The sequence below is a fragment of the Lepisosteus platostomus genome, chromosome 11 (genome assembly GCF_059453375.1).
Source record: "Lepisosteus platostomus isolate fLepPlt1 chromosome 11, fLepPlt1.hap1, whole genome shotgun sequence".
In the NCBI taxonomy this organism is placed as follows: Eukaryota; Metazoa; Chordata; class Actinopteri; order Semionotiformes; family Lepisosteidae; genus Lepisosteus; species Lepisosteus platostomus.
In genome coordinates this window covers 37094976-37116143 of record NC_142621.1, presented here as the reverse complement: position 1 = coordinate 37116143, position 21168 = coordinate 37094976, and the positions used below count along the sequence as shown (strand labels likewise).

General features: G+C 41.2%; 1 protein-coding gene across 5 annotated transcripts in view; it reads right to left on the bottom strand.

Annotated features, from left to right (window-relative positions):
- caskin2b (CASK interacting protein 2b) overlaps window positions 1-21168 on the bottom strand; it is a 125266-nt gene that overhangs the window by 80766 nt on the left and 23332 nt on the right. Inside the window, exon 1 of one of the 5 annotated variants that reach the window (XM_088599484.1) lies at window positions 164-610. The exons of the other annotated variants lie outside the window; for them this stretch is intronic. Within the exon in view, the coding sequence (XP_088455610.1) occupies window positions 164-194 (31 nt within the window). The 5' untranslated portion in view covers window positions 195-610. Of the gene's footprint in view, window positions 1-163; window positions 611-21168 lie in introns of those variants that run through there. 5 annotated transcript variants of the gene reach the window in all.

The window sequence follows — 21168 nt, the reverse complement described above, 5'->3', positions numbered from 1 at the left end:
GCCTGACTGAAAGACATAGCTGACACCCAAGGGAGTAAGTGGCAGAAATACTGTAATGCAAGACAGCAGGGGCTTCTGCAGCAGGTAAAGTGAGGAATGTTCCCACATATTCCTTGCAATGCTGTAGTGCTGAAACAATGGATTGGGATTAAAGATCACTCACCTTCATGCGCACACAACGCCACCTGTCCCATGGTTCTCACGGCCGCAATGCCACCTGCCCACTTTCCGTTTGACCCACACCAGTCTGTGCCTCCTGTCCCAGTTAGACCAGCTATCAAACTCCACCTCTGTGCCTCAGTCTCAGTCTCTCTCCTTTCCTTGTGCCTGGACTCCACAACAGCTTTGCAAACAACCCCATCTAACACTCTTTGCCTCAGACTAACTCAGTGTCTCCTAGTTGGCTCCCGTTTATACAAAAACTGCACAAAAATGTGCGGACAGTGGAATATTTGGCATCCAACGCATCTAGGAACAGACCAGCGCCACAGTTCCACTGACACAACCTTTCTACAACCAACAGCAAAGCCATTCTTTTCTTAACCCTCTCTCCTCTTTCTTCCTCTTCCTTGAAAAGGATAGAAAAAAGGAGTAGGTTACTTTGAAATCTGGCGAGGGGGTTGGGAAGTTGGAATTGAAAAATGGCCTTTTGTGAGAGCCCCCCCACAACGGCAGACGATTTGAAAAAGGCAGCTCCCTTTGTAAACTGCCTCCAACCTCGCCTGTGTAAACTTGTCCGCTTTCCTGGAGCGGCTCCTGTTTATAGGAGATTTGTTCTCCCTCTCCTTTGCTGAGGAACTGTGGCTGAAAAAAAAAATTTGAGAGGCCCGCAAGCCCCTAATTGAGCCCCCATTCACTCTGCTTGGCAACTCCAGAGGTGACAGGCCAACTCAGACACACAGGCCAGAGAGGGAGAAAACAGCAAGCCTGCTGATGACAAGGCCTCTCTGAGCACAGGGCTGGCTGACCCTTCCAAATTTTATCAACCGAACCCCCCCCACACCACAGTTTCCCCCCCTTTCCCTTTCCTCCTGGGCCTTGAACAGCTCCTCTAAACTGAACCTCACTTAAACCAAACCCGCACCAAGGGAGAGATTAAACATCCGGAGATAAAAGTGAGTGCCCATCAGGCAAAGGATGCCATATCCACTTGTGAGACATCTGCGACCTGTATTCCACTGCGATAAAGTTTATTTGCTCATTTCTGCAAAGTGGAAAAACAAAATTTCCGATGTTACCATTTTAGTCTAAGCTTCCTGCTGCCAGTCCCAAGACTGATGCAACATTTTACAGCCTCAACCTGTTGTTTTTCTTACCAGAAGGATCAAATGTAAACACTCTGGCGGGTAAGCGCTTCTTGAGATGGGCCCTGCTGAGTGAGAACAGGGCCTCAAGCTCTTGAAATGGAGCAAAACATTCATTTGTCTCATGCTGCACTTACTATGGTACAGCACAGACTCTGCCAGCATATCTTCTGTACTACAGTAGTTCAGCAGTGGAAGCAATTATCCATGGGCCTTTTCCCCCATGTGTCTAGCATTCACTCCCAATGGGAGTGTTTATATTTTTTGCATCGTCTGGAAAAATCAACCAGATCTCCAGGTAAGACTGATGAGACTAATGGCAATGAGGCAGAAAAGATGATTTGGGAATCTGAATTTCGCTTTCTTAAAAGGAAGTAGCAGTTCAATGTGAGGGACCCTGACTGAGATGATATGCCATTACAACCTGACAAAAAAACTGTGAAATTACTCAGCCCTTTCTGGACTTTCTAAGAATTAAATGGTTACTGAAAATGATCAAGCGGATGGATTAACTTCCAATCATTCTTTCAGCATATCAGCCATTTTTTATCTTAATTTTCAGCATGACCAGTGGTTTAGATTTAAGTTAAACTAAATTTAACCCTTTTTTTTAGCATAAGGAGGTTGCAAAAGAGTTACAGTAAAGAATATCCATAATGAGCAATTAAGGTATTCTAAGCAACCAAGGCATGGACAGATACTGGTGTGGGATACTTGATTAAAACGCTCTACACTAATTGCTCCAGTCCACCTAGCTGCCAGCTGTACCTACCTAGCTGGAGGCGAACTTGAAATAGACTAGTCTGTGCTCCATCCAGAAGTTCTGCACTCTTTGGTCACGCAAGACTACAGAAACACAGAATAAGCCTAATTATTCCAGTTCATACAACAGAATTTACTGGCTCATCAAGCATACACAGAGACATCAGCACTGCAATAAAACCAAAACTTTGTTTCATCTTTAGAATGTAAATTATGGCCCCAATACATCAAGACTGTTTTCAACAGGGTAGAAATAAAAAGCCTTTGGAAAAGTGTTATCATAATACAAGATGTGTACTGTACTTTAAGATTCATAGATGCTTTGAATTGTGTTTTAATCCAACACTTTCTAAAACTAGACAATCAAGTTATTGTTTCAAGTAGCTCTAATTGACAAAAAAGCATCATGCTTTGGAGCCTGAGAAAAACTTTTTTTTTTTATTTCCAAGTTTAAACAGAGAATTCATCAGTATGTACTAACCATTATTCTCACTTAAAACATAGTACACACACACTTAGTTGAGCATGCAGAAACCTGTGTTTTGCAAGCAAGTGAAAAAAAATCATTATTTCGAAACATACAACATGAATAGGTTCCAAGAAAAGTGAATCAATTCTCTACGCTGGCCTGATGCTGTTACAGAGCAAAAGTGATAAGTATTTCAGCATACAAACGGATCACAGTTTCCACAGTTCCACATCCTATGTGCCATCACAGAATTGGCTGTGTATGCATCTCACAAAGTATAACTTGTGTTGCTACACTGCAAAATCATTGAACATGCCAATTAATTGCTTTAAGTGGTGCTTTATAATACCACCAAAAGACAAACTGTTGTCCTTAATTAATTTGTTTTGCATAGTAAAGAAGTACCCATATGTAGTCTAAGGTATGTTTCAGTGGTGCTTTTGGTTTTGTTAAACCAATGCTGATATGTACAGGCCCGTATTGGTGATGCAACAGAAAAGACTTTGCTTTATTATTGCTGTTTCACCTGGAGCTGTTCAGCCCAATACCAGCAACAACACAGCAGCTGCACACTTGCATCAAAGACAACAAGCACTGGTTTGCTGATTCCCAATTCCACGTCCCATTTCTTTCACAAATGATATTCCTCAGGGATTTATATCTTTCCATCTTTAATTCTACAGGACAAAGATTATTTCTCATTGTCCTTTCATCATCAATCATCTTTCTAAAAAAAACATTAGACTGTAAAATTATTTGAGTACAGGAATGTCCACAGTTCTGACACAGTATTTGAATTTATTGTCCCTGAAAACCAGATGATTTGCATTGTGTTTCCAGAATATGAGATTTGGCAGACAAATGTGTTGTATTCTTAGACCTTCTCTTTATATATACACAAAGGAACAGTAGCCACTGCATCTACAGTATATCCATTTCACTGGGGCAAACATGGAAATATTAAGCAAGGGATTAAACATTTAACCCAGCCCTTCAAAGATCCACAAACACTTGAGCTATTGAAGCGAGGTCTGCATCACGACAGGTATCTGGGTGTAGCCGAGCCAGACTCTGAATAAATCTTTTTACCTTTCTGCTCCAGAGTGCCGGGAGGAAAGGCCAGACCTGGCCCAGCTGTCAGGATCAATTTCAGCTCTTGTTAGGACCGAGTGACACAAACAAGAGCGCACGCATGTTCTCAGCGCTGGGCTGGCGCTTGTTAAGCAAAGCTCAGCGCTGCCCCTAGGCTATGACGCCAAATCACTTACTTGTCAGACAAACCTCCACTCTCCCCAAGTGACAGCCTGCTCCAGTGTCTAGAGTACACCTAAGCACACTACTGGAGCAAGCCACTGGCTTTTTCCTGTTACTCTATAACTGGCACTTGGCTAACATCCCCCTGCATCTTGTTAATGATTTATCTTTACAGCTCAGTTTGCCATTTGCTGTTTCAGTTTAGCCCTGATTTGAGTTTCCCTGGCAAATTGACGTGGTAATTTCACAATTCTGCCATGTTTTCGATGTGTCTCTTACAGCAATTCTACCTTCTTTCACAACGTTTCACTGGCAAAGTTCTACACTAACATAGCAGAAGAAACACTAATACGCACAGCATACTAACACGGAATTATCCATTTACTATAGTAAAGCACCGTGGACAGCATAGAAATGATACAGCAGGGTAAGTGAAAGCAGCAAGTCAGTTGCTGTAAACCAGAACTGGTCACCATATTAATATCGTAAAATGCAGACCTCCAGGGGAATTGAACAAAGACTTCTGAAAAAACGTCCTAACGTTCTACAGTTACCCATCCCACAAGCTCCACCATCGTTGTGCAGGAATTTGTATGACTCTAATAAGCTTTCTCACAATGTGTCTCTCGAGACCAGCTTACTGCAAGCCACAGTGGAATCTGGGTTTTGGTCCATAGTAAAGCCAGAATGTAAATAATACTGTAAGGCGCTAGTGTGCAGTTTCACAAATGTTTCAGGTCTGTTCTTGTTTTTTTTTCTTTGTATAGTGGATTTTCATAATCCAATGATTAGCTCTTAAAAGCCTAAAAATAAACATTCTTTAGGAAAGAATGAATGTAGTCAATACATTTGTGAGCAAGCTCCTGGGTGGGTTGAAACACTTACAGTAGGAGCTGAAAGATCCTAAAAACACTGGATGCAAACACACACAACCCCAGACTGAGCTACACACCATTTCTCACTGCACAATCTTTTACAATACACAAGCAGGGGCCCTAGAATGTAGATTTAGATTGCAAAATTAGATACAATTGGATGAGTGCGAGTGGTTTCTTAAACAGAAACACTTTATCATCATGGCCCTTGTTTTCTAAGTGGTAAGAAATGCTATTCAAGAAGAAAGCTTCCAGGGTACCTCAGCTTTGCAGTGGGTAACCTTTCAAGCCGCTTTCACGAGAAACTGAGTCTCGGTGAAACTCTAAAAATCTCGAGAAAAGTCTTGGTTCAGTACCGCGTTGCTGGACACTATCCTTCACCATTCCGAGACAGTCACTTACAGATGAGTGAGGAGATACACAAAGGCGTACTCATTTCCACATGCCTTTGCAGGCATAACTCGGGCCCTGCGCCAGCACCTAAACTTTACAAATTGCAGGGGGATTGGGGAGGAGGATAGTGGCTCTAAACTAGCTGTTGGCGCCCCAAGAATTCAAGTTAAAACATGAGCCAACATTCTTGACATTACTCACCCACCACTCTCTTGCTCTCTCTCTCTTCCGTGGCACAGTATTCCTTTTGACTGGGGGCTTTCGAAATTCCCTGTGCGTTCACCCTTCCAGAGCCGATAAGCAGCGCACCCTGGATGACAAACTGATACCTGAAGCTCTCAGAAAGTAAACATCTCAGATTGCTGTGGGGTCCCTTCAGTGTTAGTATACAGAGGGCCTGGGTGCAGAGTTTTACGCTAAACAGAGCGCACAGACATCTTCTAGGGACAAACAGCTGTTCTGATCAGACTTTTCTGTCAGAGCCCTTGCAAAGATATACAGTAGTAAACACCTCATCCAGAAATTACAGTTCTCTTCTTAATTTATACAATTTATGGAATTAATTTAGCAACTGAGATTGAGTAAAGGATACACTTAGAAATGCTTAAGAACACCTGAAAGGTTTCAAACAAAACCCAACTTGAATGTTTGAATCGTCACAGTTATTGATCCTAAGGCCTCTTCCTGTGATTTCAAGACTAATCTCAGGAAAAGGGCTTTGTGGTTTGTTCTACACGCTCAATATATGTATTCTGTATATTGATTCCACATGACACTCTGAATAAAAGATTAATTTCCTCTTTTCAGCCTTAAATGTTTCAGAATTTCAGCTCAAGAACTTTTTTCATCCCTCACCATGGCATAACCTGACAGAAGTTAACGGTACCATTTAGGATTCTGAATGTCCTTGCTTATCACACATTGTAAGGACAGAGGTAAGGGTGCATTAGTGCACTGGACTCAGGATGGAAGAGTTAGCCCCTAGAGGAAGAGTTATGGGACCATTAACAGCGTGGAGATCTAGTTTACATCCATCCATTTTCTAACCACTTATCCAGTACAGCGATGAAGAAGAACCAGATCATTCAAGAATCGTCCACAAGGGAGGATACACCCTGGATGGGATGTCAGTCCAGACACAAATACAGTACGTACACACTCAGACCAGGGCCAGTTTTCCCAGAAGCCCCATAACATACTGTAACATTATTTGGACTGTGTAAAGAAACTGGAGCACCCAGAGGAAACCCATGTGAACATGGGGAGAACATACAATCTCCACAAAGATAGCACCCTCGGTTTGGAACCCCAGTGCTGATAATATAATATTACTGATTGTAAAAAATGCTGCAAAAATAATTCTGCCAGGGTAATGGTGGAATAGTCCAGTCTCCATTTTTCTGCATGTAAGATTTTAAGATTTTTTATCTTCAGCTTAGCAATAGAAATTTAAGAAACCAAAAGCAGTGTTTTTGTTGCCATGTAGTGAGATTCTCTGTGGTTGTTTGGGGTTCTAAAGATGAATGAAATGGGGGAATCTTGGACCACTTGGTCAAGTCAAATGGACCACATCATCTCTGAACCATGTGGGCCTGTAGAGCTAACATTCACAATACCTTATATGGTGAATAAAACAGGCTATTCCCATGTGCCATTTGCACTGCTAAAGTTAACTTTATTTCTGGGAGATGAGAAGAACTAAATTAGTGGTTGCAGAGTAGAAAGGTCAGTGTTAAAGGAATCACTGAGTCTGTAAGGTTTAGTGTCCATAGCACTAATCAAAGTATTTTAAGGATTCAACACCCGTCAATGGAGGTAAAACTTTATTTTGGAAGTCAGATTCCACAGGGAGGCAGGCAGCTGACAGCCTCGCTTTAACTGCAGACACAACATCACCTGAGGGGGGAGACAGCAGTGACCTTTCCGTGAGAGTAAGAGAGCGCTGGACTGATTCCAGTGTGTTGCAGACACTCAGGGAGGTACAGAGAACTCCCAGGTACACACAGAAGCTAAAACATGATTAATTTAGAAAAAGGAAAAATACATACCAGAAATGCCAGTCGCTGTTTATTCAGCTAGGTGGATGAAAAAAAAATAGTTTTTGTGTTTGTGACATTCTAGCACTCCTTAATTATACCAGCTCAGAACAGGTTCCCATTTAAACCGATGAGCTGGAGACCCTTTAGCATAGTAGGCCAGTAACTAATGCGATGTGAATGAAGCACAAACCTAATGGGTGCAACAGGAACATCCTGCCCAAGGTCAGAACCCAAAACTCTCTGGTCTGGAGTCCACAATCCTCACCAACAACTCCACACCGGTGCCTGGCACCTCAACCAAGGATACCACAGCAGTCTCAGCACAGAGACTTGAAGCCATAACCTGTCGGTTGTGAGTCCAGACATTCCGACAAGTTATGGATGCAAGTCCCTGTTGCCGACAGTACTGTTAAGTTACTACCCAGTGTTGTCCAGCTTCCTTTCTTTATTGCATCTCATTTGCAAGGAAGTTGTTTAGTCTTGAACTGGGAAAACTATACGGAGCCTAAGACAAAAACTGATCACTATTTACACAGGCGAGCTTTTAAAAAAGTATAGATGTCAATCATATGTTTGCCATTAGTTTAACTGATCTTTCATGGCTGACTGTGCCTTTGACTGTTGCCTGAGTATTAAATGGCCTCACTAATGACAGAATTGATTGGTTACAGGTGACACAGTCATTTAACCCACTGAACTTCAAGCATGGTGAAAATTACTGAAAACAAAGGAAAAATCACTTTGGACCACCAAGAAAAGCCTAAGTTAGGCTTAGTCAGAGCACTTTTGCTTGCCATGTGGAGTTTTCACGGCCAGAAATTTCTTTTCTGGCAAGACTTCCCAGGTCACATACGGACTATCTGTGAGAGCCCACGGTGTGGGAGACCTCGCGTCATGACTCCAAGATCATTGGGCCCGTGGGATGGCCTGGGCAGGAGTGTCTAGTTGCTACAGATCTCCATGTGGAGCAGTAGGGCGCAACCTGACAGTATGCCACTACACTGCGCATGTCTTGGGACGTCACTTGCTCCTCTTCCCGTGGGTTTCCTTGCAACAACATTCCAGCAGGACAACACACATCCTCGTGCTTCTTGTGTAACGGCAGCTTTCCTGCCAGGTGAACGTGATGGTTATGTCATGAGTGCCTACTTACTAGGCATGAACTCTACTGAACATTTGTGGGATGAGCTGGGGCAACTGGTGACAACGGGGGCTCAGAGACCAGTGAATAGACTCATGCGTAACCAGGCTCTAGAAGAGAAGTGGGAAAGAACCCAATCTGGTGTAAAGCATGAGTCACACTTGTGTTGTGTCTACTAGTGGCTACAATGATGACTAGCCTGGGACATTCACGTTAGAGCCCCTTTTGATCACCTCTACCGATGACAAATTGTAATCAGCATAATGAACTTACATTAGGTATATTAGGTCTTCATTAAAATGCCAGTGCATCTGCTACAAGAAAAAATAATAATTGTCCTGATGATAACTTTGCCTATTAGTGGAACTTCGTGAAAAATGTCATGATGAAAAGTATGTATTGAAAAATTCAGATTGAGTGCTTGCTCATAGCTGGTTGGCAGACAGACAATCGTGAGATCTCCTTCAGTATTCTGGAGCTGGCACTGTATACCTGCAGGCAGGTCCTCTGCAAAAGCAGCTGTTCATGGAATACTTTATATCCTGTACAATTTCCTGTTACGGTAGTTAAGATTTGATATATGTTCCATATCACAATGTGTGTCATGCATCATCTTCTGTTGGTTCTGCTTGAATTGCTTTTTGGAATGCCTGGCAGGGATTAAATTACCACTGTCAACACAAACTGCTCTGCAACAACAGTCTTATATTCAACCCTGTATATTATTACTTTTACAGTCCAAACAGCTCCTTAAGAGTCTCCACCTTGCACTGGGTATCAGAAAACAAGAGTTTATTACTTTGGCTTGGAGTAACTACATATTTGCTTCCCTTTGAGTACTTCTTGGTAACAGGCTTGGGGAAGTTAATCAGTAGTTATTTATGCTGCTATACTGTGTTTGCATGCAAATAAATTTAAGGTGGAAAATCCCAGAGCCTGCAGACCTGAACATGACATCACGTGACAATGAGGAACAAAGCTGCTCGTGTAAGTTTTCAGTTTCCTCTGCAATGCAGTTCTCCTCTGCCTCCACTTGCCTCTGTCTTCTTTCACCATCTTGAAATCTCTCCAGGCCATGCTTTGTCAAAGTCAACAATAAGGATCCTACCTGAGGTACAGATTCTTTAGATTTCTCATTCACTGGTCAGCGAACATGGCTAAAAAATTAATATTACTTTTAATACACTAAAAATACAGATTGAATACTGGATTTAAAATTGACTTGAGAATCAATGAAGAATGAAGACGCACTACACGTTTGGTTTAGAAACTATTCCTCATTTTTGTTTAAGTATTTTTTAAGTTAACCCTTTATTTAATCTGACACATCAACTTGAAAAGGGAATTCAGTAAGCAAAGTAAAGTACCTGTTTAAGCATTTGTACCTGGGGTTTTCCAGTCCAGGGTCCAGAGCTCTAACCTCTCCTCTACATTGTTAGCCCAAATTACAGTGCAGAATAAGGTTGAAAATATGAGATCGTATTTTAAAATGGCCATCATAGGTAAAAAAAACATTGATCTCATGATTCTTATACATGTAGCTGGACTATATAATGAGAGTAAAATGATTTGGCCTACAGGATTTTCACAGACACATGGGAATTGTGAGTACAGAAATCAAAGAAAAACATGTTTAAACTGTGGTATTGAGGACATAATTGAAGGTAAACAAAACAACATAATGATAAAAAGAAAATACCATACCATTTTGTTAAATCACGTTAACGCAAAATAAAAACCAACATTTTGTCTATTTAGCTTAACAGGAAACAGCAGTTCAGTCTTTGCTATATGTGCAAAAATGCCTGTTTGGGCCATTAGACTGCACGACTGTCTAATTTGTTGGAAAAACAACCTCACTGAGGGGTGTTAAACGAAACCAGCAGCATGAACTCAGGCTGTTTTCCAAACTGGCCCATCGTCTGCCACTGCGCCAGCCTGGCAAAACACTGCAAAAGAAAAAAGCTAAATAAGGCATGTCCTCTATACATTTTTTACAACCCATTTGCAGATGAACAGTCCCAAAAACTGAAGATAATCTCAAAGTGTGGTTATACTATTGACATTCTGCAACACAAACAACACTCAGCTTCAGGAGGCCAGGGGCCTGCCAGCGAGCCTGGACATGTTGCATTGTGATTAGCCCTGTCAAAATTAATCAAAGAAGCCACCAACCTCCCAAACTAGACTTATAACTAGCAGCATGTACTGTATTAGACCAATCTACAGCAGAACCTGGTGTTGCCAGTAGCTCAGGTAAGACTTCAGTCAGCATTCCTTCATTCTCAATTCACCACTAAAATGAAAAAATAATTCAGTCTCGTGAGACTGATCGCTGTTCCACAGTTCCACAGTGCCTGATGACTTCTCACACTGTACAAGGCTCCACTGCATGGGTGTGGCAAAATGGATCGTTACGCTGAAAGAGCCAGAATGGGATAACAATCTCCTTCATACAAAAAAAAAGAACGTCAAGATAATGCCTGATCTGTAGTTGAACTCTGGTGCCAAGAGAAAGGAGCTCACACCTTGTCTACAAATAAAACATTTTGGCTCTCTTGAAGCTACTTAAAATTCAGTCACTGCTAGAACTGATTTTACTGATCAGCAAGAGCTGCTCTGGGCCTCCATCAGGTACTTCTCTCTGCTGCTGGTTCAGTACGAGACTGATGATGGACACACATCCAACAAGAGCCTGTAGTGAACATCTCTCCAGCATTAGTGGTTGGAGCAATTACTGCCATGTCTTTAAATAATAATGAAACTGTTTTCCAGATGTATCTGTATATAAAGAAGCTTAAAGAAAACATGTCCTTAGCAGTGGACATCTCTATACTCCACTGTCTGCAAATGTTAAGTAAAATTATAATGGTCATGAACCCTTCAGTCTGAATACAGAGGACAGAGCTGCACAAAAACAGTGGGAGGCATTTCCCACTAAGCGTGTTGACTTTGAAAGTTTAGTGGATTAATGACGGTTAACTCCTGGGCCCACAGCTCTGGAAAGAAGAAAATTACAGGTTTCTAATTGCAATGCGAGTGGGGCCACAGTACAGTAAACACGCACATTGGCCCAAATGAAATTTGATAGCAAAGGGAAGAATTAAAAACAATGACAACGACTGGCAGTATGCTCAACTTACAATTTCATTGCCATGCTTTTGAAAAGGAATTTAACCTGAAAACAAAAGCAAAGAAGGTAGCTGGACAGATCTCAGCAGAAATAGATTTTTTTGCTCTTAGAAGAGCCTGTTCATATAAAATAGGAGGTTATTCTACATAAGTTCCCATTCTGTAGCTCAGGGGTTCCCAAGGTTTTTTGTCAGCTGAATCCCTTCAACCTAAATTATTTGCCTCAAATACCCCCACTGAGATTTTAACTAAATCAAACCTTTCAATAAATGTAGGGCTAATTCTATTAGCTAATTCTGTTGTCGGTTTTTGCATATAAAGTCACGGTAAAGTGTTACATTTGATTGTTTTAATGTAATATATTTTACTTTCATATATATATTTTAAAAATTGAATTTAATTTGACATTGACGTTTCCATTACAATCTCATGAACCCCCTGCAGTACTGTCATGAACCCCCGGTTGGGAATCCCTGCTCTAGCTAATCGAATAGAAAGCTTCTTACTCTCTGGTAATGGTGTCTCTGGGGGTTATCAAAGCAGGCCTAAACGCCTTTACTATTCTGCAGAATGGCTTCAATTTCTTTTTGTTTACCTGTATTCTTCTTGATGCAGCTTCCTTACAACAAAAATACATCATTTGTGGTGATTTTTACCTTTTACCTTGAGAAGCAGACACACTAATTCATTTAGCACTAGTAAGTTTTGGATTTCAACTTTTGGGAATATCTGTATAAAAACACGGCAGGGTGATGTTCTAGCTGGGCCCATGAGCTCGGGAGATTGACTAGAAGAAACTACTGGAAATAAAACTGTGACTAGGAAGAGAATCACTGCCTTAGATAACTACTGCACTGCTGCACCTACAGCAGAGCAGTGTCCAGGATTCTAGACCAGAAGTGTTCCAAGTCCCAGCTGGGCACTGCTATTATACCCTACAGGTACTTCTTTCAGAATGCTAATACCCAGGGCACTCTCCAGGTCATCATTGTACTCCTAGGTGCAAGACTAGCCCATAGCAAAGTTCACATGCAGACACAACTTAGAGGCAACATTGAACATCATAATTACTGTATGTTTCTGGGAGGAAGGAGAAAACCCATAAAGAGAATGTGCAAGCTCCATACAGCAGCTGTCTCAAGCCTCAAGTGACCTCAGACCTTTCAGGCCACTGTGCCACCTCACCTGCTTCACGTCCTATGACAAGAACAGCGCATGTATTTACAGCAAACAAAGAATTCACCTCTGTGAATGTCACAGACTGGCTGCTGAGCTAACCTTGCAACCTGACTTCCCTGTCAGACATCATGAGCTGGAGGAAAAAGAAAGGTTTGTCTCACAAACTCGACATGTCCCATTTTAAACAAGCAGCTTACCCCTTTCGCTTAAAAAACAAATGAGAAAGTGGTCACCTATTATCCTACAAAGACATTCTGAAAAGCTGTGGTGCTTAAACAGACTCAATATTCTGCCTCTGATCCTTACACTCAGTCTTTTTGTAAGTGGACCATTTTCTTTTAAAAGGGAAACAAAAACCCCCACTGAAGCCTCCTTCTGAAGTTGCTTTGAGAACTGAAAGCGATGTGACCTGTTACAGAGGACGATTTGCTCCAACGATCCATTCACGCACAGAATGGCTTTTACTCAAGTAGAACCTTTCTTGTGTTCTTAAAAGAAGAAAATGTTTTTTTTTAAAAAAAACAAAAGGCCAAACTATGAATCGCTCTCTTATATTCCAGGACATTAAAACCACATGAATAAGAACTTTTATAGGCAAGGAAAAGAAAGAAAAAACAGCAATGTCTGCAGAAACCGATTCCAGGCCTGGTGAAGATTTCTGATGGATCACTGCTGGTGTCAGACTGCCCCTCACAGAACTTGACTGTCACTCAGTAGGCTTTCATCCAACCCCTGCCTCCAACACTTCAAACCAACTTCAGCACTGCAGTACAAGTCTCTTCCCAGGCCCATTTCCATGTGCTGTGCTTTTGTGAGTGATTCTTCACAGCAAAAAACTCAGTTTTGAATGACTGGAAATTCATCTGTTTCATAGGTGTTACAGCCCCACAGTGCAAGAAGGCATTGTGGTCTCTGTTGTAGCCTGCCCTCCCAGAGTGCCCGCTGCATTCGGACTGCTCAAGCTGTAGTAACACTTGAGAGGAAGTTCTGAAAATCCTGGTGCAGGTGCAGGTACGCCATTCAGAGCATGAAACACTACATAAGAAACAGGGGATATTAAAACAAATGAGGATACTGTGATGTAAGTAATGTTACAGCTTTTTCAATGGTGCAGCAAAGAACCTCAAAGAACAGATCATGACATATTAAGTGCTCCTGACGTGAAATTTAATTTTATCCCAATCATAAGGAGTCAGCAGAACATGTCCAGCCTTTTAGACCTTTAAAGACTTTACTACTACTTATCAAGTTTTATCACAGGATGAAAAAGCCACAAAAATGAATCATGTGCTATATACAAAAGTGCTGAACACTCAAACGTTTTTAAAAACCTTGTCAGAAACACATTTTAACACCCAGGGGTGTGCTGTATCCCATACAGGTTGGAACTGGTAAAAATAAACTCATCAGCTAATCCAAGGAAAAACATTCCTAATGCATAGAAATCACCTTTCCTGGGGAGAAAACTTCATTCTCTTTCACTGGCTCCAATGAGGATTCCAAAATGTGATGCCTGAATTTGTGATTTGACCAGAAAACTAAGACACCTGTTAACAAAGTCAAATCCAGAAATACAGGGCCATCCCACAAAAGCTTTCAAATAGTTTTGACTCATTTTAAATCACTGTCAGGTTTTCAAATGTTTGCAAAACATCCACATCAATGACAGGCAAGAGGTTTTGAATTTAGACTGTTTTCTTTAACAGGAGTCAACACTGCCTTTGAAAAGAAAGAAATCCTACAACACAGTTAAACTGTTTAGTCTGCCATGTATTTTCCACAGTAAACATCACACTTAATGTACTGTAGTTCCCACAGCAACCGTATATTGGGGTCTACACAGTGTAGAACGAGTGAGAGAGTTCAAAAAGAGAGAGTAAGAGTGTCAAGAGTATCAGAGTGAGAAAGGCAGGGAAAATAAAGTTAGCAAGAGGGAGAGACTGTAAAGAGTGACAAAGAGCCAGGAAGACTGAAAAAGAGAAAGACTGAGAGTTAAGCTCAGTGGTGACTGACAGAGCTCAGCAGCTGCTTAGGCCTGTCAGGAGAAACATAGCCAGGCTGAAGAGGTGTGTTCCTTTGAAAACAATTTGTGCAGAGCAGGCATTTAATGAATGTAAAGCAACAATAACAATATTGTTGCCGACTTTTTTTTACTAAAGAAAGATTGTAATCTACGAATGTCCTTGCTCCAACACATTCACAAAGCCCAACACAAACACAATTACTAGGGGTGTAACAATACAGAGATGTCACTATGTCACTTGCTACATTCATTCCAGTACAATAACTTGAAGCAGACGACAGTCATGATGCAAGGCCTTGTAAAGATGCCAGTTTATAAAAGAAACACAGAAGTGGTGCTAAGCATTTCTTTTGACAATTTTCACACAGGCAAAATGTAACCTGGCCAGACATTTTTCCTTAAATACTGATGCAATCAAGCACGATACGAGGGTATCTTCGTCTCCACCCAAACTTTGCAGCATAGATGTGTCCTTGAAGTTATACCCACAAACAAAAGCCTGAAGATTAACAGTAGCTTGAGAGCCTTTGTAAAGAAAGAGACTAGGGGTTCAGCACAATTGCCATCAAACACATCTATCCGTCCCCCCATCTTCTAACCACTTCTTGTGTCCTGGAAAGCAACAGGCACAAGGCTGGATCCACCCTGGATGGGACATCAGTCCAAATGCAGTTACGCACACACTCACACCAGGAACAATTTTCTTAAAATCCAATTAACCTACCAGTATGTCTTTCGAGCTGTAGGAGGAAACTGGAGCACTCAGTGGACACCCATGCAACACGGGGAAAGCATATAAACCACACAGATAGCACCTCAGGTCTGGTATTGAACCCAGGGCCCCAGGCTGTGCCTCCCCAGACAAACACATCTGAAAGCAAATTAATTCTCAGTCACTTTGCTTTTAAAGATGAGGGATACTTTAAAAATTAAACACTTCAGATGAAAGAAATCTGGCCTTGGTGGGTAGTTTTTGTACCAGATATCCAGGTTGCATAATTTAAGAAATCTCCCACTTAACCCACTAGAATTACATTGCTCAAAGGCGTAAGATTTAGATGATTAAATGATCAACTAGAAACCCTCTCCAGGATAGAAAATCCCTGCCACACATTGTCCATCCCAATAGAAATACCAGGACCCACTTATGCTCAATATGACATACACTCCTGTGGTTTCAAGCAGCGTGAAATTGATTTGACTTTTCTGACTCAGAAGTGTGCACTCACTGCACCCTGTCACTTAAAACATCTTTTAGGCAACAAAAATTAAATATCCTGGCTTTAAAACTTATTTCCCTAACTTACGATACTTAAACAGTAGTAAAAAAACAACATTTATATAATTATTTGTTAAGGAACCTCTTGGGTAAAGCAGTTGTCTGCAATGTCGCACTCCTCCATTGCCAATTTTGAAACCGCAGATACAGTTTAGCATTCCAGTCTTCCCGTTTCACACAAGGGGTAACATTTTCTATCTTGCTGTTTGGAAAACCGAAAATGCTGAAATGACATTTAAAGGAACTGAATGACCACAGCTACAATTCCAATAGGAAAGTTTTCCTTTCCTAGATCACTGCATGGAAACCTCATACAGAACTGACAACTCCACATCATCAGATTACCACTGGATAAGTCATTTTGACATTTTGTCTCTTCATTCAACTGTGGCGAAGAAGGATTTACGTATTCAAGAAACATTAACACAGCGATATATGGTTGAGGGAATTGGTATATATTTCCATTCCTGTGTTAAATATGTCTTGCTTTTCCATATTCAGAAATCCTGCACAACTCGTGTTCCAACTGGCGCATCTGCGGAATTGTCCAGTTGGGATAACTGTCCAGTCCAAGGTACAAGTCACATAGATAAGGATGCCAGTTTTCCCAATTGCTACCCCCAATCTACTCAGTCCTGCAAAACAGTATGAAACCACCCCCCCCCCCCCCACCCAACACAGTTTGGGTGGATCTGTAAGCCAGCTGTGTGCTTGAAAACCGCAGAGAGACGGGCCAAACCAAAAAAAGAACAGGGGGTAATTTCTCAGCCACATCCTTTTTTGCCTTAAAAATAAGTAGTAAGGAAATATAGCTGAAGAAAAACATCTGGCTTCTACATGGGGCACTCCAGACTAGCGAATTAATGACAAAGGAACTACCTCACTACAGCCTGAGGACTTGACTGAGGAAATGTGGCTGAAAATAGCCTGGTTGTTTTGGAGGAATTCCTTAAATAATTCAGACTGCGACCCTACTACAGGACTCCGCAACTGTGCCACAGAGGGAAGTCTGCATGTGGTTCTCTTCCACCCTATTAAAAAAGAGGGACTTCATGTGTCCAGTATCCTCAGGGAAGAAGTTTATGCTGTCAGCACATTTGTTAGAGACTTGGTGCTGATGCTATTACACTGCCAATCAACTAACTTTGTTACAGTTTCTGTTTAAACTGACATGCTATTTCATGTGGTCTGAGTACAGAATATGGTCACACCATTGAAGGATAGTTCTTATAATTCCAGGGTTTTAGGGTTCAAATCCCTTGGCAATGTGCTAGTGTCTCCTTCTGTTCACTCCCTTAAGCCACAGACACAGGCCCAATGGACCACTACAGTATGTTCAATTAGACATGTCATTCATTATCTTCATCATTGCTAACAAAGTCCCCAGATGACTGACTGTGATAAGAGTAGGGAATACGTGATGTAGCCTTCAGTGCAGGGTTGTTAATGGTCTCTTAGTATTAAACAATCTTTGAAGTAAGATCTGCAGTACCGGCAGTCTTAAACGAGTGTCTCCAATCTAAAATAAGAAGCAAAGGGACACAGAGTGAGTTTTGTCTGAATGATTTGCGGCATTCTTTTAAAAGATTACCTAAGAGAAATGCATGAAAAAAGCACACAGACACATGGAAGGCAGCTCAGTCTGGAAGTGAATCCCAGACCAATGAGCTATCAGGCAACAGCAATAACCACATTGCTACTGTGCCACTCAAAAGAGAAAAAGAAACACTTTTCAATCAAGACAGAATTTACCCCCGATAAAAAGTTAACTCCCAAGTGTTAATCACACTAAATGCAAGAATGATGCTGTGGTGCAGACAACCACCTGTGACTAGCTGTCCCCTCTTGCAGCAGATAAGAGGAATGACTTCATTAGGTAGCACCTGAAAGCTGGGAGATGTCATGGGCTCCTGCTCCCAGAATTCAAATGACTCTGGGATTCCCATCAGGACTTGTAATTCAATTTTCTACCACCCTTATTAGAATTATTATTCTGGCTAATGCTTATATTCAAAGTGACAATTTCATATTTGCCGAAGACATATGTTATAAGCAGTTATAATTTCACAAATGGTTTTTACAGCCAGGTCTGCTGTAGTGAATTGGATAAAATGCCTTGGTCAAATGTATAGCAGGAGTGTCACACATGGGATTTGACCCCTCCTCCCCCTGGTTAGGGGGCTATTATCTGAAAAGGACACGGGTTCTGCTCCCTGTAATTACAAATCCAATTCAGATCGAATGTGCCATGATCAAAATGGTGCTTCTACTCTGCTCCAAATGGGAATCTTCTTTTGCATTTATAGTGCTTTCTGCTCTACACTCGTATCTACATCTACCAACTACCAACATGATCCCTACCTGTATATAAGAATGCACAATATTAGCCATTTCACAGTATTTAAGTTTCAATTAATATTCAAACAATAGGCAGTCATTATTTTAACTCATTCTATACATATTAGAAAATATGTTGTGCAGGCAATTTGCTTTTCATTTCTTACACTTAATAGAATTCAGAATCAAACAGTTTGTCCAGATTAAATTATTATTTTTATTGCAAAGGGCTCAACTGCGATAAAGTGATGAGAGAATGTAGTCAAAGAAAAAACATCTGCCCTTCTCCAGCCTAGGTTTGAAGGCCAGCTTTAATAGATCATCGGTTTGAATTGATGGAATACACTCTGTTTCCTGACTTGAATGAGTTAAACTATGGTGTTACTGTATATTGTGGTACTGTATACTGGAAGCTTTTTGTTTCAAATCCAAGCTTAAAACTGCATTGTTAACCCAACAATAAGACATATAGAAAGTCAGGAACACACTTTTCAGGGTGGCACCTCTCCACACCTGTCATGTTGTGCGTGTGTTTAAGAGCTGTGACGTGCTCTCGTCATGGAACAAACACAAGGCGACACGTTCCGTGGGCACCAGATATAAACACACACCACTGGCACCAAGCCTGGAAAACAATATCTATGTCTGCTGACCATATTCCTCTGTGACGGCAGTGCACTCACCGTCGCAGTGAAACGACTGAACGCCTGTTTTAACCTTGGAGATCTTAAGCATCGTTGAGACTTAAAAAAAAATAACAGAGTAAAATAATTCCCCTGATTAAGTCTTCTGCTTTATGCTGCTTCACAGTCCAATCCCTTGTTTACAGTTGTTGGAATGCTCAAGGAAACCCTTTTAAAGCTTACAGAAGTAACCCATTTGTTTCCGACTGAAGGCTCTTGTTCATAATCCAGGTGCCAGATATTTAGAGATTGTTACCACATTTTGTTTTAAAAAATCATAAACATTTTATACAGGTACAGGTATGTGCCTGATGCTAAAACTTTATAGCCATTGTGAAATTTCAAAATGGGTGACAGCTTTGGAAGGTCAACTAATCTATGCTGACACACACCCCTAGTCTTTCGACTAGAACAGGCGTCCCGTCTGTGTCATCCGGAGGCTCCTTCCCACACGTATGCTTGTTAAAATCAGATTTACTTCAGATGCATCTAAATAAGTTTAGTCATTTATGGCAAAAATGTCAGATGTATTCAAGGATACCATAAACAATGTGCTGGAAGGAAACAGAATGACAGAGCTGAGCAATTTCATATCAGAGCTGCTTTGAAAGCTAGTCAGATTCATGTTGCTCTTCGTCTCCTGTCTGCCATCAGCCAGAATTGGTCCTTCTTTCCCTGTGCCCCATTTGTCAACACACTTGAAGCCTCCTTGTCATTATGTAATGTAAGTAATTTAATAGAAACCTATTTATCAAGGGCTTATTTTGCAATATAGAAGGTGTGTATCGTGGTTTAGTATTCATCAAAGGACCAATTCAAACATTTTGAAACAGCAGCTATACGGTATGAATAAATGCGTCACTTCAATTAAGTATATTGTAAGAGAAACAATGTACAAGTATGTATACAACCGCAGCTCTAGTGTGGTAACAGTTCTTATAAACCATTTTGCCCTACATGATATGTGTTTTGAGAGGACAAATGAACAGAAGGAGTGTGAGCAATGAGGCAGGTCCTGGAAATGGAAAAAAAAACCATTAACTTAACTGTTAAAATCAAATAAATTATTTTCAATAATTACACAAATATTCCTTTGACAGAAAATGTGAGTTGTGTACTGTCAAAGAAGATTAATGGTGATGCTAAAAATCAGGTGTGTTTATGGAAAGCATGAGAAAAACAAATTAGAATCAGACCACTGGTTATTAAAATGCAAGGCATGCAGTGGAGCTAAAATATGAAATGTTCTTGATTGGCAGTGGACAGTGGGCCTGGATCTAAAGCAAAGCAGTGACATGATTAAAGCTACAAATGCATTCATTACACTGCTGGCATCTGTCATTACCCATAGACATGTCGTATAAACACACACTTCAAAACTAAAGGAGGAAGCTGCACAAATTCTAAAGCAGGAGAGATGCGATAAGCCCTCTCTCACTTGGGAGCTGAAGCCAAAGCAGGAAAACTCCTGCGAGCAATGCGGCTGCTATTCCTGGCCTGCATCACCTGTTTAGATTTATTTGAATCCCCACAATCAAATGACAGAGGGATGAGCCGTGAGGCACACATCAAGCTCAAATCAAAACGCGACGGAGGGGCCTTATCAGAACTCATTGGCTCGAGAGTCAATTTGCAAAGGTGGAGATTGAGGAAAGGCACCACATGCAGTGTTTATTCTGGGTTGAGGAATGCAGAGAACCAGAGAGTTCTTTATTATATAACAAGTCCACCTTGTATTATAATAAAGATCTTCAGCACAGCCTACTGCAAGATGTTATCGAACTTTCTAATGAAGCAGATCAACCCCCTTCAAATTGCAGTGCAACTGTCTCAGTGCCATAAATCAGCTGTGTCAAAGCATAAGCGTTTCCACATTTGGAACTGCGTTTTCCCAAAATATGAACGTTAAGCCTGTGTCATGCAGCAGCTAAAGTGTTAAAATGAATAAAAGTTAAAATCTAAAAGTTAGCCTCTACACCACTTCTGTTGATGCACAACATATAGCTACCAAAAACTGTTGTGCTTACGGGTGCTCCATTTTGTGGCTGGCTTTCAGTCAAACTGTACTATCCATCACAGGGCTGTTCATTTAAATATCACTCTTACTCTGGACAGAAATCACAACACAGTCTGGACACCCTCACGACAGCCAAGCACGGCTCCTGACAGCATGCTCTGCAGAGATGCTGATGACAGACAGGTAAGTCCCAGCAGATGCACGTCAATCCACAGCACTCCTGCCCTACGGTTACCAGCTAAAAGCTACACACCGGAGACGCCCACTTTTCAGAATCTATG